The sequence below is a fragment of the Schistocerca serialis genome, chromosome 9 (assembly GCF_023864345.2).
Source record: "Schistocerca serialis cubense isolate TAMUIC-IGC-003099 chromosome 9, iqSchSeri2.2, whole genome shotgun sequence".
NCBI lineage: Eukaryota > Metazoa > Arthropoda > Insecta > Orthoptera > Acrididae > Schistocerca > Schistocerca serialis.
This window is the reverse complement of record NC_064646.1, coordinates 424,346,672-424,367,440: the sequence shown is the minus strand read 5'-3', so window position 1 is coordinate 424,367,440 and position 20,769 is coordinate 424,346,672. Positions and strand designations below refer to the sequence as shown.

At 43.5% G+C, this 20,769-nt stretch overlaps 1 protein-coding gene across 1 annotated transcript in view; it reads right to left on the bottom strand.

The window, feature by feature from the left end:
• The window catches only part of LOC126419670 (uncharacterized), a 96,406-nt gene that overhangs the window by 33,112 nt on the left and 42,525 nt on the right, over positions 1-20,769 (bottom strand). Inside the window, exon 3 of the mRNA XM_050086857.1 lies at positions 11,677-11,847. Within this exon, the coding sequence (XP_049942814.1) occupies positions 11,677-11,847 (171 nt within the window). The remainder of the gene's footprint in view (positions 1-11,676; positions 11,848-20,769) is intronic.

Below are 20,769 nucleotides of genomic sequence, written 5' to 3'. Positions count from 1 at the left end.
TAGTAAGAAAAGACGAGTCCTGCCGGATATGTTGCGAGAAACCAAAACTGAATACGAAGACAAAAAAGACGTTAATTTTTGCATGAGGAGGGAAAATAATTATGTGACGTTAAACATACCTGATAATTTCGTATGTTATGTTATAAACAAACCAACTTGGATGGGAACGAACAGACGAAGATATTATCAAGGAAGTCTTCAGCATCTATGTCATTAACAACCTGTTATCAATTTATAACAGACCGTGCCGTGTAATTACATGCTATACCTATATGCACCGAATCCTTAGCAACAGAACAATATTTTTGTGGAGCCACTATCGGAAAAGATTTCAGGCTACAGAAAAAGAGCCATAAGAATAATACAAAAAATTGTCATCAGCTTTACTGTAAAGATTTGCTTAAACAGCTGAGGACTGTAACCACAGCATATCAGTACGTCTACAACTTGGTTACGCACATTGGGACTAACATCAATAATTATTACCCAATCACAACCATGAAACAGAAGCCAGATAAAGAAACACATACGTTGACATTTAAAGCAAGGAATAAATTTTTCCAATAGACTGACCAAAGAGATTGCAGAGTCAAAAATTTCAATTTCATTCTATTAAAAAGTCACCTAAAATCAAAATAGTTAAGATATCAGTTGAAAAGTGCCTTCAAAGAGTACGTACTACGTACTGAAAAACTATTTTGAGAACGCTGTAGGCGGGGATAAAATGTTGCTACAGCATATTAATAAACACATGTGGTATTGTGCCGTATACGATGAAAATAAACAAGTTAACGTGAAACCTTAGGTCCGAGATCTGGAAAGGATTGTGCACTAAAATCCCTACCATTCTGCCGAGCATAAAATATTGATCATATGTGGACATATGATGACTCAGATTTTCAGACATACGGAAATAACTAAAAAAAAAAGCAGAAGTTTTGGCAGTTCATTATAAATAGTTTGTGTGTGTGTGTGTGTGTGTGTGTGTGAGAGAGAGAGAGAGAGAGGGAGAGAGAGAGAGAGAGGGAGAGAGAGAGAGAGAGAGAAGGAGAGAGAGAGAGAGAGAGAGAGAGGGAGAGAGAGAGAGAGGGAGAGAGAAAGAGAGAGAGAGAGAGAGAATTTGTGAACTAACGACGGCAATAATATGGCTTTATGCACGAATGTTCATATGTACCTAAGGGACCAAACTGTTGATCTCATCGGGCCCTAGATTTACACACTACTCAAACTAACTTACTCTAAGAACAACACAAACACCCATGCCCGAGGGAGGAGTCGAACCTGCGGCGGGTGGGGACGAGCAGTCCGTGACATAGTGCCTCCAGCCGCACGGCCACTCCGCATGGCTATGTACGAATGAAATAGCTCTTTAAGCACGTCTGCAATAAGGCGACACGTTAAATATCATTATTTTAACTATACCTCTTTGCAGATTAAAACTATGTGTCCAAAAGCGATTCCAAACCAGAAGTTTTACCTTTTACGGGAAAATGATTTACCGGCTGAGGTATTCTGTCGTGATGGGCTAGTCGCATTCACATTTTTATTTCCGACAGTTCATCTCCCCTACTGTCCAAACTGCACACAAATTCTTCTACGTACTTTGCAGAGTACCCAATATGGATAAAAGGAAGAGACATGGAAATGAGATTAGCGATAAAAGCAACATAAAAACTGGTTACTACGATATAGACGACGATAAGTAATTCTTCTAACACTGAAGCAAAATAACACATCGAGGCTACAAAGATCAGATTACCAAAGGCAAGGAAGACACCTCTGGGTAAGAAAAGTCTGCTAGTACTGTAAGTGGGCTGTTTAGGTTTTTGTGTTGGTAACGCCACGTAGCGCTCTATATGGAAATCACTGACTGTGCTGTCTGCCGTCTGAGGCTTGTCGGCATTGTTGCAATATTTGCTATTGTAGAGTTGGGCAGTTGGATGTGAACAGCGCGTAGCGTTGCGCAGTTGGAGGTGAGCCGCCAGCAGCGGTGGATGTGGGGAGAGAAATGGCATAATTTTGAGAACGGATGATCTGGATGTGTGTCCATCAGAGACAGTAAATTTGTGAGGCTGGATGTCATGAACTGATATATTATGACTTTTGAACACTATTAAGGTAAATACATTGTTTGTTCTCTATCAAAATCTCTCATTTGCTAACTATGCCTATCAGTAGTTAGAGCTTTCAGTAGTTAGAATCCTTTATTTAGCTGGCAGTATTGGCGCTCGCTGTATGGCAGTAGTTCGAGTAACGAAGATTTTTGTGAGGTAAGTGATTCATGAAAGGTATAGATTATTGTCAGTCAGGGGCATTCTTTTGTAGGGATTGTTGAAAGTCAGATTGCGTTGCGTTAAAAATATTGTGTGTCAGTTTAGTGTTGATCAGAATAAGTAAAGAGAGAAATGTCTGAATACGTTCAGTTCTGCTCAGCTGTTTGAAAATGAAATAATGTAAGAGGTTTATCAGCACAGTCATTCATAAATTTTTCTAAGGGGACGTCTCAGTACCTGAGGAAGAAAGTTCTGGGAACTTAGGTTTGCAGGACAGCGTTTTATGATAGTGAATCACGGACTACGGGAGACCCCGGAAAGAAAAGAAAGGAAGGGTTTGAGATGTGGTGCTACAGAAAAATGTTGAAAACTAGGTTGACTGAGAAGGATGGACTGAAAAGGAATGAGGTAGTTTTCTGCAGAATCGGTGAAGAAAGTAACATATGGAAAACACTGACGAGAAGAGGGGCTTAGGTAATAGTATGTATGTTAAGAGGTCAGGGAATAACTTCCATGACACTAGAGGGAGCCATTGAGGGCGAAGCTGTGTGAAAAGACAGAATTTAGAATGGAGCCAGCCGATGATTGGCGACTTAGAGCGTAAGTGCTACTCTGAGGTGAAGAGGACGGCACAAGAGAGGAATTCGTGGCGGACCGCATCAAATCATTCCTTCACAAAAAGAAAGAAAAAAATGACCCAGTATTTGTGGAAGAAATTTGTTGTAGAGTTGGTGAATAATTTGTGGACGAACTTATAAATCCCAAAGGCGAGTTCGAAGCGTTGAGTTAAATAAGCACTGAAGTGACCTGGTGTAACAACACAGAAGACCGACTGCAGACAAACAACTTTATCACTTTTTCATAATGCCTTGTTGATTCTTTCGTGTGTTATTTTTTGGAAGAAACGGCAGAAGTCCAGCCATCTTGTTTAAAGTTTCACGTGCCAGGGTGGACCAGTGAACCACAGCCGTCGGGTCGGCTTTTACTGAAAAGCCGGGACCAGCGCACGCTGCGCGCGTTTCGCTGTTCTGCTCAATAATGCAGGGACCTCCACTCTGGCGGCGCATGGCGCCCGCCGAGAGTCGTTAGCGGCGAGCGGCTCTCTGCTGCAGCTGGCGGTCTGCCTGTAGCGAGGGGAGCTGAGCCAAAATGCGGACAATTCCCTACTTACTCGTTTGCGTGAGTCACGTGAGAGAGTACGGTCCTTCACTCATCTCACCTGATTCGTACTACTTCTTCTTCTTCTTCTTCTTCCTCTTCTTCAACATATTTCAGTCCTCTACTGGATATAGGCCACTTCCATATTTTTCCATTGTCTTCGACTTTTAGCTACCTCATACCACTGTGTTCTAGCGCCCAGCGTCACGCCATCAAGCCAATCCCTCGGAGTTTTTCAATGCCTCTCTTGTGAACATATGATCTCCAGAACAATTCTAGAGATCAACCTGCTTAGATCTTTTCGAGCTACTGTCCGACTCACCGCCTCTTCAGGCTTTCAGTTCTCTCAAGAACGTTTTTTACCTTGTTATTTTTCTTCTGTCCTCTGATCAAATCCTGAGACTGACTCCTATCATGTACAGCTCCAAATCTCATTGTGAGCGCTTTAGTTTACGAGCACTTAGAATCATCGAAGTCGTAGGTTTTGACTGGTAGTATGCACGTATTATAGACTTCAGCCTTCCGATCACTTAGGACATCATTGTTGCTCGGTATAAATCTTTTTGGAAAGCTACCCACATCACTCCTTTTCTGTGATGAATTTCTGCACTCTAATTGTTTTTCCCTAGCTTGTAGTCTAGCTTGTTTAGTTTGGTTTCCAAATGCCGTTGGTTGGTAGTCTGGGTTTATTATTTATGTCCTATTGATCTTCATTTCCAAACCCATCTTTTCAGAGTAAAGTTTTGGGCTTTGGAAAATACTCTATCTTCCTTAGAAATCTTCACTTATGAACACAACATTCCCAGCAAAGAGCAGTTGGATAAGTTATGAGTCACTGATTTTTATTCCTTTCTTATTCAAGTCTAGTGATTTGAATACATCTTCTAATGCAAGGGAGCACGGTTCCAGAGAGATTGTGTCACCTCAAGAGTTTTACATAGGTTGGAACAGACACAGCAAAGCGCAACACGATTAAAGGAAAGCTCCTAATTATGATCCACTGCGTGTGTAAGTTTGAAATTTGGCTTCAATGTGACTACAGCCTTTCTTTATAATGGTGCAAAAGTGTAGTGGCCTACAACGTCACCCTAGAGCTCGGCGACGCTTGAAAGACCAAGGTGTCGTGACGTGCGGAAACAAAGGCCAGAGTTCAGAAGTCTTTATGAGTCGTTAGGTTGGTTAATGACTTCACATTGCCACCAAATTTCCCCAAAATCCTGTCCTACACCACCACACGATGGATAGGTCTTTACAAACGCTCTTATTCACATTTCACCCTTTCTCTTGACGCTTCTGCGTTGGAGACGCACAGCGTCAACGAAAACGCTGATGTAATGGATGGAGACCTTTTCACCAATAAGATCCCTTAGGCAAATCCAAGAAACTGAGACGGAATGGCTGCAGGAAAAATGAGAAGACATCGGAAAAGAAATGATTGTCGGAAGGAGAGACTCAGCGTACAGGAAAGTTAAAACAACCTTCGGTGACATTAAAAGCAAGGGTGATGGCATTAAGAGGGCCAAGGGAATACCACTGTTAAATGCAGACAAGAGAGAAGATAGGTGGGAAGAATACATTGAAAGCCTCTATGAGCTGGAAGATTTGTTTGATGTGATGGAAGAAGAAACAGGTCGATTTAGAAAAGAAAGCCAATACTACACTCCTGGAAATTGAAATAAGAACACCGTGAATTCATTGTCCCAGGAAGGGGAAACTTTATTGACACATTCCTGGGGTCGGATACATCACATGATCACACTGACAGAACCACAGGCACATAGACACAGGCAACAGAGCATGCACAATGTCGGCACTAGTACAGTGTATATCCACCTTTCACAGCAATGCAGGCTGCTATTCTCCCAATGAGACGATCGTAGGGATGCTGGATGTAGTCCTGTGGAACGGCTTGCCATGCCATTTCCACCTGGCGCCTCAGTTGGACCAGCGTTCGTGCTGGACGTGCAGACCGCGTGAGACGACGCTTCATCCAGTCCCAAACATGCTCAATGGGGGACAGATCCGGAGATCTTGCTGGCCAGGGTAGTTGACTTACACCTTCTAGAGCACGTTGGGTGGCACGGGATACATGCGGACGTGCATTGTCCTGTTGGAACAGCAAGTTCCCTTGCCGGTCTAGGAATGGTAGAACGATGGGTTCGATGACGGTTTGGATGTACCGTGCACTACTCAGTGTCCCCTCGACGATCACCAGTGGTGTACGGCCAGTGTAGGAGATCGCTCCCCACACCATGATGCCGGGTGTTGGCCCTGTGTGCCTCCGTCGTATGCAGTCCTGATTGTGGCGCTCACCTGCACGGCGCCAAACACGCATACGACCATCATTGGCACCAAGGCAGAAGCGACTCTCATCGCTGAAGACGACACGTCTCCATTCGTCCCTCCATTCACGCCTGTCGCGACACCACTGGAGGCGGGCTGCACGATGTTGGGGCGTGAGCGGAAGACGGCCTAACGGTGTGCGGGACCGTAGCCCAGCTTCATGGAGACGGTTGCGAATGGTCCTCGCCGATACCCCAGGAGCAACAGTGTCCCTAATTTGCTGGGAAGTGGCGGTGCGGTCCCCTACGGCACTGCGTAGGATCCTACGGTCTTGGCGTGCATCCGTGCGTCGCTGCGGTCCGGTCCCAGGTCGACGGGCACGTGCACCTTCCGCCGACCACTGGCGACAACATCGATGTACTGTGGAGACCTCACGCCCCACGTGTTGAGCAATTCGGCGGTACGTCCACCTGGCCTCCCGCATGCCCACTATACGCCCTCGCTCAAAGTCCGTCAACTGCACATACGGTTCACGTCCACGCTGTCGCGGCATGCTACCAGTGTTAAGGACTGCGATGGAGCTCCGTATGCCACGGCAAACTGGCTGACACTGACGGCGGCGGTGCACAAATGCTGCGCAGCTAGCGCCATTCGACGGCCAACACCGCGGTTCCTGGTGTGTCCGCTGTGCCGTGCGTGTGATCATTGCTTGTACAGCCCTCTCGCAGTGTCCGGAGCAAGTATGGTGGGTCTGACACAGCGGTGTCAATGTGTTCTTTTTTCCATTTCCAGGAGTGTATATTAGAACCAGAAATTAAGAGAGCTTTGGAGGACTTAAGATCAAATAAGGCAGGAGGGATTGATAACATTCCATCACAATTTCTAAAATCTTTAGGGGAAGTGGCAACAAACCGACTATTCACTTTGGTGTGTAGAATGTATGAGTCAGGTCACATACCACCTGACTTTCTGAAAAATATCATCCACACAATTCCGAAGACTGCAAGAACTGACAAGTACGAGACCTATCACGAAATCAGCTTAACAGCTCATGCATCCGAGCTGATGACAAGAATGATATACAGAAGAATGGAAAAGAAAATAGACGATATGCTAGATGACGATCAGTTTGGCTTTAGAAGAGGTAAAGGCACGAGAGTGGCAATTCTGACGTTGCGGTTGATAATGGAAGGCAGACTAAAGAAAAATCAAGACCCGTTGATAGAAGTTCTCGCCCAGGAAAAAGCGTTCGACATTGTAATATCTCCGAAATTCTGAGAAGAATAGGGAAAAGCTACAAGGAGAGACAGGTAATATACAATATGTATAAGAGCAAAGAGGGAATAATAAGAGTAGACAACTGAGAATGAATTGCTCGGATTAAAAAGGCAGTCAGACAGGGATGAAGTCTTTCGCCCCTATTGTTTAATCTGTACATCGAAAAAGCAATGATGGAAATAAAAGAAAGATTCAAGAGTGGAATTAAAATTCAAGGTGAAAGGGTATCAGTATTACGTTTCGCTGATGGCATTGTTATCCTGAGTGGAAGTGAGTAAGAATTACATGATCTACTGAATGGAATAAACACTATTGAGTACAGAATATGGTTTGAGAGTAAATCGAAGGAAGACGAAAGTAATGAGAAGTAGCAGAAATGAGAACAGCGATGATTGATGGTCACGAAGTAGATGAAATTAAGACAGCAAAATAACTAATGACGGACGGAACACGGAAGACATCAAAAGCAGAGCAGCAATGGCAGAAAAGGCATTCCTGGCCAAGAGGTCTGCTAATATCAAATATCGGCCTTAATTTGAGGAAGAAATTTCTGAGAATGTACGTCTGGAGTACAATAGTATGGTAGTGAAACATGGACTGTGGGAAAACCGGAACAGAAAAGAATTGAAAAATTAGTGATATGGTGCTACATTCGAATATTGAAATGTGGGTGGACTGACTGATAAGGTAAGAAATGAGTAGGTTGTGTACAGAATCGGAGAGGAAAGGAACATGTGGGAAACACTGAGAAGCAGAAAGAACAGGTTATAGGACATCTACTAAGACATGAGGAAATGACTTCAATGGTACTAGAGGGAGCTGTAGAGGGAAATTTTGGAAATTTGTGGTAAGGAGTATGGGACCAAATTGCTGAGGTCATCAGTCCCTAGGCTTACGCACCAATTAATCTAACTTAAATTAACTTACGCTAAGGACAACACACACACTCGTGCCCGAGGGAGGACCCAACGTTTGGACAGGGGGAGCCACGCGAACCGTGACAAGACGCCTAAGACCGCACAGCCATCCCGTGAGGCAGCTGTAAAGTGCAAAAAGGACAGAGATTGGAATACATGCAGCAAATAATTCAGGACGTAGGTTGCAAGTGGTACTCTGAGATGAAGAGGTTGGCACAGGAGAGGAATCCGTGGTGGCCCGCATCAAACCAGTCAGAAGACTGATGACCCAACAAAAATTGAGGATAATGAGCAAGGGACTGCATTAGCAGTGTGTTGATAAGTTGAGAATTTGGATCTGTTCCCGTGACCTGTTTAGAGCCTCTACCTAATAAGCAGGAGACGTGGGTTGCAATCCCAGTCCGGCACAAATTTTCATCTTTCCCCCCTGACTTTAATAAATGCTCACAGGCACCCAGTGTCTATAATTCCTTTGTGTCTTGATTCATAGTAGCTGTTGGATCAAAATCGGTATTTTTTCTTTAGGACATGTTCGTGACTGCCTGCTGCACATTCTCCTCCTACGGGAATCTTTGATCCTGCAAGACATGTTCAGGGGACCGAAGGCTTCACAATCGCAGAAGCAGAGACGGGGTCGTGTGTTCCATTGTCTCCAATTTCAGCTGACGTTGCTTCTTCCAGATCGACGGGTGACTTGTGTCAAAACTCCACCAGCGCAGATCTTGACCCTCCATCGGTGGTTTTTGAGACTTTATGTCCCATACGCATACTTAATTACACTGAATGTATACGCATCTGCGAAAATCGGCAAGCATCAGCTGTATAATGGAATGACGACAATGATAATTTGTACCGGACCGGGTATCGAACTCGGTTGTCCAGCTAATCGTGAACGGTCGCCTTACTAATAGACTACACGAACTCACCTCATGGCCATACCGAAAGTTCAATACGCCGTCAACCATCTCTCTAGAACCTGCATTGGTGCTTGTTTTATGAACAGGGGAGACATTTTAATTGAAAGTAGCTTGCCTGGTGTTGGTGAATGAATACGATACTGTCGTGCATGTGTTCTACAAAAATATAATGTAATGTTCCTTAGGACATGCACGCACCTGCGAAGGCATTTTGCATCGTATTTCTGAACAACACAGGCACCGAAGTATACCAGATTTAATTCTCCGATGCTATCCTTCGGCAGCCAAGAAAGTATAACAGCAAGCTGTCCCTGCTTAAATGCGTTTGGTAATAATGTCGCTATAATTAACGTTTCCGCATTTACCGCAAGCAAGACACAAATGCCACGCTGATCCCTTGCTACATGTCGGTACTTATACACCCGCATCGAAGTAGCGCTATATTGCACATACGCTGCAGCAATTACCTCAAACACAAACTTTTTGATCACCTATACGTGTGTATGTGTGTGTGTGTGTGTGTGTGTGTGTGTGTGTGTGTGCGCGCGCGTAATATAAGTGGAGGTAAAGACGACTAGCAGGCAGGCGAATACATGGTCTTATTGTTAAGTGCATTATGAATGGTGCTATATATATTTCCTAATCTACTATGCTTTATCCCAAATAACAAAATTACATCGATACGAAGGTTTAACGAAAATGACATTTGAAATATGTAAGACTAACTTCTTCTCCATGGTCTCCTACATTTCCTGCGTTAGGCAAGAGGCTGTTCTCTCATCAAAAATGGTCTGTCCATCTCTTCTTAAGCCTTTCAAGATCTGCTGTTCTTGCCGGCTTAGAAACTAATGCTGGTTTGGGAAGTCGTTCACTGTCCAATGTGTTCTTAAGAGGTGTTTCGATATTTAGTTACTATGCTTTCAACTGGCTATACTTTTTGTTCTTGTTGCACTGTTATGTTTTGTATGTGGACTGTTATTGAGCAGCCTTCTGTTCTTCTTGGGAATATCATTCCTGCAACACGATATTCACTCCATGAAGAAGTATTGAAAGAGCTACAGATTTATCAAATTTTACTCTCGTTCTCTTTCTGCTCTTATTGTTAAGTGCATTATGAATGGTGCTGTATATTTTTCGAAATCTACTGTGCACGACTAATGTGAATGAATATTGCTGAAATTAGTAACGATGGAAAACACACGTAAAATACTGGAGATGAATTCATTGTAGCAGTGGATATCGAGTGACCGCTCCTGATGACGATTATGATGGCATCTTCGGATGGTGTATGTCAATCGAATACCGTTTATTCGCACAGTCAAAAGTTCTGCCTCATGATGATTCTGTCACGTGCCTATGAATTGCAAAATAATATACAAAGTCACAGAAACAACAAGGAAACCGGCCGCGGTCGTGTTACATCTCCCCTTTTGCCTCTGCCTTATTTTGTGTATGATTTTGATGTATGACGGCGCACTTCTAAGTAATGATACGATTAGATTAGCTTATGTCCACAGAAATTAATAAATCTAATGTTTATCATTACAAGGTCGCTATGATCGTCAGTAGTGCGAAATGAAGAAAGAATACCCTTATTTCAACATACGGGATTCGACATTATGCTCTCTGGATTTGGTGGCATGCGCAGTGTTTGCGTCAAAAACTACGACCAAACAAGTCTAAGGAGGCTCAACGGTACCGACCGACCACCGTGACATCCGATAGGTGTCACTGGATACGAATGCGGAGGGTCAGCACACCTCTGTCTCTGCAGTTTGTCAGTTTTCGTGACCACAGCCGCTACTTGCGTCAAGTAATTCCTCAATTGGACAGTGTTTGCGTACCATTATTAAATGCATGGTATACGTTTCTATATCTTCACAACAGTCGCTGATCTCGATATTTGTTTAAGTTCAGTGTCTGATAATTAATTTTCGTAAGCAATTTCAGTTGATGCTTCCAGAGATCAGTCGCATTACTTCCGGACAACAGATGAGATCACTGACAAGAAAGTGTTTGAACAGGTAAGATTTTTACTTTCAGATTAACAGAACGGCTCGGTAAGCAATAGTGACGATTAAGTTGAGACAATGGACACATATTAAAGACGAGAATTATACATCCATCCGGGCACACAGATTTTTCCTCCTTGTTAGCAATACATCACCACAGGCGAAAGCTGGGGATGTTTCTTCAAAGGAACCGCAGACTTTCCCTGCCCCATCCTTCTCCAGTTGACTAGACAGTTGCTAATAACCTCGACATGGACGGAACTGTAGTCATTTTTCCCGATATTCATGACAACCAGGCCAGCTATGTTCTAGAACCTATTCCAAAGACTTGTAATGTTCTTGCAGAAGTGAGAATACTCCAGCGTGCTGTAAACAAACTTTTCACAACACTCTCTCTACAGCTGAAGTATCAGTTTATCTTTTTGCCATGACGGAATGCATATATATGTGAAAACTTTTCATCTCTTTTTATAGAGTTGTTACTCGCTTCTTCGGCTGGTCGTCTGACTTGGAGAAGTCGGTTCGTTGCTGTAAGCGGAGGGGTGAAAATGAAGTTCCGCCACGACGGGTGGGAGCTATTGCGGGCTGACATAAACGTGGACCCTTACGAGTATAGTGCGTATGTCTATACAGTTTTGAAGAAAGTAATATATAGTATTTTACAGCTCGTTTAAGAAGGTCGCTAGAGTACTGTCATGCACGGAACCTATGCTTCCTGGTGTTGTAATTTGCAGCAGTGTGATGTTCTAACGATACACGTGTATTATCTTTAAAAGAATCAAAGGCTTTTTCAGAGGGGAATTACGAGATATCCAAGCTGAGAGAGATGATGACGTACCTTCCCGTCCGTCGGCGATCGGTTCGCCGCGTTCCCTGGGGAGCGGCGCCACCTACTTATCGTCAGGCCGCGTGCCGGCGCCGCCGTCGATGTCGGGGTTGTTGACGCCACAGCCGTCGCTGCTGCAGCATCCGCTGTTGTTGAGCCCCTGCTCCCCACGAGCGCTGCCACCTGCGATACAAGACGATGCTGTGTCTGAGCCTCAACATTACATCTACATACATACTCCACAATCCACCATACGGCGCGTGGTGGAGGGTAATACGTACCACAACTAGCATCTTCTCTCCCTGTTCCATTCCCAAACAGAACGAGGGAAAAACGACTGCCTATATGCCTCTGTACGAGCCCTAATCTCTCTCATCTTATCTTTGTAGTCTTTCCACGAAATATAAGTTGGCGGCAGTAAAACTGTACTGCAGCCAGCCTCAAATGCTGGTAATCTCTTCTCCAGACTCCCAGAAGAGTTCCTGAAGCATTTCCGTAACACTCGCGTCATGATCAAACCTACCAGTAACAAATCTAGCAGCCCGCCTCTGAATTGCTTCTATGTCGTCCCTCAATCCGACCTGATAGGGATCCCAAACGCTCGAGCAGTACTCAAGAATAGGTCATGTTAGTGTTTTATAAGCGGTCTCCTTTACCGATGAACCACATCTTCCTAAAATTCTACAAATGAACCGAAGACGACTATCCGCCTTCCCCACAACCGCCATTACATGCTTGTCCCACTTCATATCGCTCTGCAGTGTTACGCCCAAATATTTAATCGACGTGACTGTGTCAAGCGCTACACTACTAATGGAGTATTAAAACATTACGGGATTCTTTTTCCTATTCATCTGCATTAATTTACATTTATCTATATTTAGAGTTAGCTGCCATTCTTTACACCAATCACAAATCTTGTCCAAGTCATCTTGTATCCTCCTACAGTCACTCAATGACGACACCTTCCCGTACACCACAGCATCATCAGCAAACAGCCGCACTTTGCTATCCACCCTATCCAAAAGATAATTTATGTAGATAGAAAACTACAGCGGACCTACCACACTTCCCTGTGGCACTCCAAATGATACCCTGACCTCCGATGAACACTCACCATCATGGACAACGTACTGGGTTCTATTACTTAAGAAGTCTTCGAGCCACTCACATATTTGGGAACCAATCCCATATGGTCGTACCTTAGGAGTCTGCAGTGGGGCACCGAGTCAAGCGCTTTCCGGAAGTCAGGGAATATGGCATCCACCTGATACCCATCAACCATCGTTCGCAAGATATCATGTGAAAAAAGGGCGAGTTGCGTTTCGCAGGAGCGATGCCTTCTAAAGCCGTGCTGATGCATGGACAGCAACTTCTCTGTCTCAAGGAAATTCATTATATTCGAACTGAGAATATGTTCGAGAATCCTGCAGCAAACCGATGTTAAGGATATTGGCCTGTAATTTTGAGGATCCGTCCTTCTACCCTTCTTATACACAGGCGTCTCCTGCGCTTTTTTCACGTCGTTCGGGACATTAGATATCATGAACAATGTTTGTGCTCATGTGAAGATTTTATCCGCTCGTTGACGGAGCAGTTCTTGGGCTGGGTAATCGACACTGTGCAAAGACGCCAGAAAATCGTGAAGCTACAGAATGGAGAGACTGTGCTACCGGTTTGTTTCTTTCAGTGTTTTTATTATTTATTGCAGAAGTGCATGAGTTTTAAAAGACGATGAGAGAAGTTTGCTCTAGTCAAGTCAACATTCGAACGTGAATGCGAGCTCAGCAGTGATACGTGAGCTCATTATATGCTTATCGGGATAATTACATATGAATGTCTTGTGTGCTGGGATCTGATGAGGAACTGATTTCAGCTAAATTCTAGTAAACGCGTGTTTTTTAACACAATCTGACACTGAACGAGAAAGGGTAATGAATTCGGCCGAGGTATAATCAGAATAACCAAATATAGACTCGTACACCCATATAATGTATATTGTTGTATTACTACACAGCGAAGGATGTGCTGGGATTCAGTTATCAAAAGCAAAGGGAAATTTATGCTTCTAACATCAGTGCTAACAGACGTCCTCTCCAGTATTCTCACTATCAAGTAGAAGAACCGATAACCTTCTGATTCTAGATGAGTGCTTCCTGTTCTGAACTTTTTAGACACCAGGTGATAATCACTTGGTTGCGCACAGCGTGCACGAATCACTCTATAGCAGCAAGTAGGAGGTGACAATAGCATTAAGGGAAACGAACAGACGTTTTGAGTAAGAAGATCACTCGCAAAGGCGAAAATAGATATTGCTACCGATTTTGTATGGCTTTAGCCAGTGAAGTCTGGAAAAAAGAGTGGCAGGATTCATAAATGAGTGGAGGAAGACCTTACGCATAGTTGTACCGTGTACTACCGGTGCATCACTCGCATGACAACTGCCGATGGGAGAATCATAACGGCTATTACACATCTGAACATCAATTACGATTCCAGGAGTATGTCTATCGCACTGTTTACGACTCTGGTGCGTCGTGTGATAAAGAACACACCTTTCTTTGGCTGCATCTATTTGCGTGATTCTACGAATTTTCTGTTACAGCTGATGTGTTCGCAGGCGAATTTAGTAAACGTACTATCAGAGAACAATTGCAATGTATACAGACTCTTATGCAGACTTGTAGTCAACAAATAAATTCGTCCAAAATGAAATTTTCACTCTGCAGCTGAGTGTGTGCTGATATGAAAGTGTCTACCTGACCGAGACTCGAACTCGGGACCTTTGCATTTCGTGGGCAAGTGCTCTACCGACATTTTTTTAAACAGGAACAGATATCCTGATCACATTTTTTTTCTTTTTTAAGCATTTTCTAGGAATGTCCTGGCAGATGAAAACAGTGCGTGCCGGACTGAAACTCGAAATGGGATCCGAGTCAGCTACCCAAGCGTTGCCTCCAGGAGACAGTTTTAATCTGTTAGGAGGCTTCGTATCAGCGCACCCTCCGCTGCAGAGTGAAAATTTCATTCTGGGAACATATTAAGGAATTAAGGAGACATGGCGTAGCCACAGCCTCATGACTGAGCGATGTCTCCGTAATATCCTTTCTTCCAGCAGTGCTAGTCTTGCAAGTTTCGCAAGAGAGCGTCAGTGAAGTTTGGAAGGCAGGAGACGAGGTACTGGAGGAATTACAGTTGTGAGGAGGGGTGCTCGGTCGTGCTTGGGTAACTAAGTCGGTAGAACACTTGCCTGTGAAAGGTAGAGCTCCCGATTTCGAATCTCAGTCCGGCACCCACAGTTTTAATCTGCCACGAAGATCCAAGTAAATTATTATTTAATATTAAAAAAACATATAATATTCTGTGAAATTGTCAACACGCAAATTGTTTATTTGTTGACATTGTGTTGTTCGTCATCAGTATAATACCGTCGCCTGTAAGAGAGCGTCTCTGATGCCAGTTAACGGAAAGCGACCATCCCAGAAGTCTTTTTAAGTCGTTTAGGGAAACAGTTGAAACGTACAGACGTCAATGAGAACCCCACTACTCTGGAACACCAGTTCGCTGCATTAACCATAGTGCCGCATCGCTCGCTCAATTCTCATGGGTACTGAACAACGATTTCCTGTACGAGTTTCAAAGGGTCTCGATGAAGTTAATACTGTTAAGCAGGAAGCTGGGATAAGAATCCAGTCCATGCACTTCATAGGCGGCTAACTACCATGTGAAAATTAATGGAGGTGGAATGATGTGTCGCTGAGTATTTTAATACAATCTGTTTCCTTTTGTGAACGTATGGAATAAATAAAGAATTCCAAAATTATTTATTAATATGAACCGGTATGATACCATCAGGGAAAATGTCGACTTCGTGTCCTCCAGCAAGAAATACTGATTGCAACGTATATGTGAATTAACCAATGTGGTCACAACAGAAGTGACAGCGACATATGTTATAACTTGTGACAGTGACCTAATTAAAACTACTGTCACACCACTGATGTTGGCAAACAAGGTGATTATCCTTTTGGCGTCGTTGTAATTACGTTAACAGATGTCCTATTGGTTCAGCGAGAATGAACAAATGAAAAGAATTGCTGTGCCATGTTTCTTTTGATTTATGTCGTTTACTGTTTCTGTGGAACAAAAATATTATTTATTATGTGTGCTCATGACGTTGTTACTTTGTACGACATGTAACATACTTTTATTTCTGATCATGACTTGATCGTTTGAATATCGTATGAGATAGATTTTAGGCGTTTGCATCTGCTAAACTGCTGCAAGACCAAAATGGCTCTACACTTGTGACTCCTTAACAGAAAGATATAAGTAAATTCTGTCATTAGTAATTCTACAGTCTTCGTCCGACAACATTCTAATGCCAATAGAGAGATATAAATAAACGCTGTGAACAGTAACTGTGCAGTCTTTGTCGAAAAACAGTGTAATTAAAAGCATACTATAGTAATCCTGGCGCCATCTCTTTGGAAAGATACTGAGACCCAGTGATTCTTTGGTCGCCACCACCTTCGCTTTCTTTTTCTACAAGAGGGGAATCGCATTTTGTTTGTGCAGATGAATAGTAACCCTCAAGAGAGTATTTTAAATGTTACAGTCACCAGGTACTATTGCTGCAGAAAAGAAGGAATGTGCAAAAGTTTCGTTATTTCGAGACGACTTTTTACTGTGTGAAAGTAACAAGTCGATTATGCACTGGCCCGTCGACGCTGGTATTCAACGCCGTACCAGTGATGGAGGAATTAGTGCAGTTATACTCCAGCAGCTGGATGGCATCAGCTTGCTTATGACGAGTTGCTGCGGAGTATCTGTTAAGCAACACAGCGTGTGCTTATTGCGATAATTGGCACGTGGTGACACAGGCAGTTGATGCGGGCAGTAGTTTCAGAGAGGTCTCGGGTATGCGGGTGCTTCGCAGAGTTGCCTAACTGGCGTGTCGGAGCGGAGATGCCTTTCATTCCACGAACCGAGCGTATTTAAATTCTACATTTGCATCTGCACTCCCCGATTCAACTTCAGAATGTGGCAGAAGATACACCGAACGAGAAACAGTTCCCCCTTATCCCTGTTGTACATGGGAAGAACGGATGTTGGTATCTCTCTGTAAATCTAGAATATCCTCTTTCTCTCTCCTTGTTCATCGACCACACAAGGTGAGGTAGTTAAGCATGCCAACCAAAATATATACAGAACAAGAAAATATATTCAGTTGTAGTCTGAGTTAAGTCAAAGCGGTCGAAGTGACGAATTTTATGATTTTGTGACATACAAAAGTAATTAATTTCTAACGTGTATGGCACCAACTAATTTCGTAACTTTATATATATATATATAAGTTACGAAATTATATATATATTTGTATGAAATTAGTTGGTGCGATAATACATGTTAAAAATTACTTTTGTATGTCAGAACATCATAAAATTCGTCACTTCGTCCGCTTTGACTTAACTCAGACTACACCTGAATATTTTTTCTTGTTCTTTATATATTTTGGTTGGCATGCTTAACTACCTCACCTTGTGTGGTCGATGAACAAGGAGAGAGAAAGAGGATATTCTAGATTTACAGAGAGATACCAACGTCCGTTCTTCCCATGTTCAACAGGGATAAGGGGGAACTGTTTCTCGTTCGGTGTATCTTCTGCCACATTCTGAAGTCGAATCGGGGATTGCAGATGCAAGTGTAGTATTTGGATACGCTCGGATATATTACTGCATTCGAAATAGCTTTATAAGACTTTTTCACAGTCACAGCATATGTGAAACATGATCGGATACTAACGGGTTAACAACGCCGCAAACTGTACCAAACGTAACGAAACTACTAAGGAAGGTATGGTGGTTCGTGTGTTTACCTATGCACTGGAAACCTGTAAGTTTGCGCTCTGCTAAGGTAGCGATCAGACAACTTCCTCGTGAAACTGTTCAGAGCTCTATAATGTATGCGACGTCCGAAAAACTGAATAGCGCTTTCTTTAGTTGTGAAAATCGCCGGACGGTTAGTTATACAGGAAAGGTGTACTCACCACCCCAGGTCCACACGGCCAGTCTTCACAAATATTACTAAAAATATTAATAAATTGGCAGTGTGAGGAATAGAATACGCCAGTGAAAAAGAACAGCAGCTGTTGTAATACATGCAAATTATACATAAGCAGCAGTAATACATAATGTACCTGTCAATAAGAGAGACACTGAAACCGCGAATGGGACCAGCCAAAGGTGTGTTCTGCAGATTCTACATTCCAACACATTTCTTCCTTTTGAAATTTCGCCCCATCAATAGCTTTATGGCAATGACTTTCAACTCGGTTACAGTCCCTGGAATGCTGTTTACGAAAACTAAAGAATGTGGCGATCCTCCGAAAGATTATGTCTTACGAATGAACAATCGTTTACAAAGCAACGGAACTTGAATCTTCTCAATCTGCACCACTGTTCATATAAAAACTCACGCTAACTGACATAAGTGGATAAAAAGCGACCGTGGTCTCATAACTCGTGGTGTAGGCTTAACAGGAATCGCGGCATTGGTTCCTGTTTTGTTAGCGAGACCCTAAATAACAAGAAATATCTGCTGTTATTAACAGACATTCCGCCGCATTCATGTAAAGATATTGCACTTGGGACGAGGCAATTAATATGGTATCAACATGACAGGTATCCTGCCCAGACAGAACATTTAAAGATTGGAAGTTCAGAAACCACAGAATGGGCTCCACGTTTCCCAAACTCATTTGGATTCACACTATGATCAAATGTATCGTGACACCTATTACTGGACATTAATATGCGTATGTGCAAACCTCAAACCAGCTCGAACTCTGCTGGGGACACTGTCAATGAGGTTTCTGAAGTTCTGTGGAGAATGACAGCCCACCGTTTCTCGATAGCCAAAACCAGAGAACGCCGAGCTGTTGTACGCTGGGGTCTCGAGTGAAGTGGCTGTTTTCACTCATCCCAAAGACGTTTCTTGGTTTCAAGCTGGGACCCTCGGCAGACCAGGAATGGCACTGCCCAGATTGTTCAGGTATGTCAATGTCCACAAGCCATTGCTTTACAGATGTTGTTTCATCACAAGGTGCTACATGAAGCTGATACAGACAGTAATTGTCTCCTAACTGCATCTCTACTGCACGCAGTACAAAATTTGTTACAATGTGTTTGTATCCTCCTGCAACTGAAGTTTTCTTCAGTGCAGTGAGAGGACCGTAACCTAAATATGAAAAACACTCACTCTTTGTAACAACTCCAAACCTGCATTTCGATGTTGACACTACACGTGGTTGCAGTGTATGTTTTTCAAGCATTCACCAAACGGACTCTCTTCCATCAGATTGCCGCGTTATTCATCACTCTAAAACATCGTCGCTGTTTGCACCATTTCAAGCCCCACTATGTGTGGCTTATGAGGACTGGCCGGCGACCGTACCCGATTTTTTTAACCCCCTGCACACATTTATTGTGCTTGCTGGATTTGCTGGTAGCATTTTGCAACTCACGAGTGAGTCCTTCTGGTGATTTCACACGATTTTTTACAACCATCCTCGTAGTGCTCGACGATCTCTGTCCATAGGTAGATGAGGTCTGTCTGATGTTAATTTAGATGTGGTCGTTCCTTCACGTTTTCGCTTCAGAGTCAAATCATCAAAAATTGACTTCGGCAGTTTTAGAAGTCTCGTAATGTCCCTGATGGACTTTTTACTCAGATGACATTCAATGCAACAATATGTCCACGTTCAAAATCACTGAACGCTCCTGACTGCCCCATTCTGCTACTGCTTCTCTGCTGACAACACAATATCTTCGTCTCCTTTCTACTGGAAGGACGGTATCTTTTGATGTACAGCGCTGAATTTCGCATAACATAGTGTCCGGATATTTTTGATCAGACGGTGTATGTCTGTGCAGGAAAAGAGGCCAAAAAGAAAATAACGAAGGCTCCCGAAGTTACGAAACGCCATATAACACACGTGTGCAGAGTAAAATATTCGTATGAAATTCAGCAAGTAGTATAGTCAGTCCGGTGTTATAGCTTGTATCACTGCTCACAGTCACCAATTTGAGCACTTGATACGACATTCACAACGAACCATACATGAGCGACATGCTTGCTTACATTTGGTGTAGTACGCAGACATTTGTAGGACCTCTTTTCCAGAGGGTTCAAATGGCTCAAATGGCTCTGAGCACTATGGGACTCAACTTCTGAGGTTACTAGTCCCCTAGAACTTAGAACTAGTTAAACCTAACTAACCTAAGGACATCACATACATCCATGCCCGATGCAGGATTCGAACCTGCGACCGTAGCGGTCTTGCGGTTCCAGACTGCAGCGCCTTTAACCGCACGGCCACTTCGGCCGGCTTTTTCCAGAGGGCGAGACAGTGTTACACAGCACGATTCCTTGTTATAATTTGACGAAATCACACATATCGTATGCCGAAGTCCTCCTGAAGTAGCTTTCCAATGTCACAAAAAAATATACAGTATCTTAAAATAAAGTCCATGTCTTACATCGACGGCTATAAATCTTAAAGATTACTTGCGTACGTCAGACGACAAAGAAAGACAAAGATAAGAAACACAGTATCGAGTAAGAGTCCTAATTACCCAATGTTTCTTTAATCTCAGTCTATTAGGGTAGATACACTGTGTACTCAAAAGTATCCGGACACCTGTCTAGCTGGCCGTCGTGGCCGAGCGGTTCTAGGCGCTTCAGTCCGGAACCGCGCAGGTTCGAATCCTGCCTCCGGCATAAATGTGTGTGATGTCCTTAGGTTACTTATGTTTAAGTAGTTCTAAGTCTAGGGGACTCATGACCTCAGATGTTAAGTCCCATAGAGCTTGGAGCCATTTGAACACCTGGCTGAAACTGACTTGCAAGTTCGTAGCGCCCTCCATCGGTAATGCTGGAAATCAATATAGTATTGTCCCACCCTTAGCCTTGACAGCTTCCACTCTCGCAGGAATACGTTCATTCAGGGGCTGGATGGCTTTTGGGGAATGGGGAATGGCAGCCCATTCTTCACGTAGTTCTGCACTGAGGAGAGGCATCGATGTCGGTCGGTGAGGTCTGGCA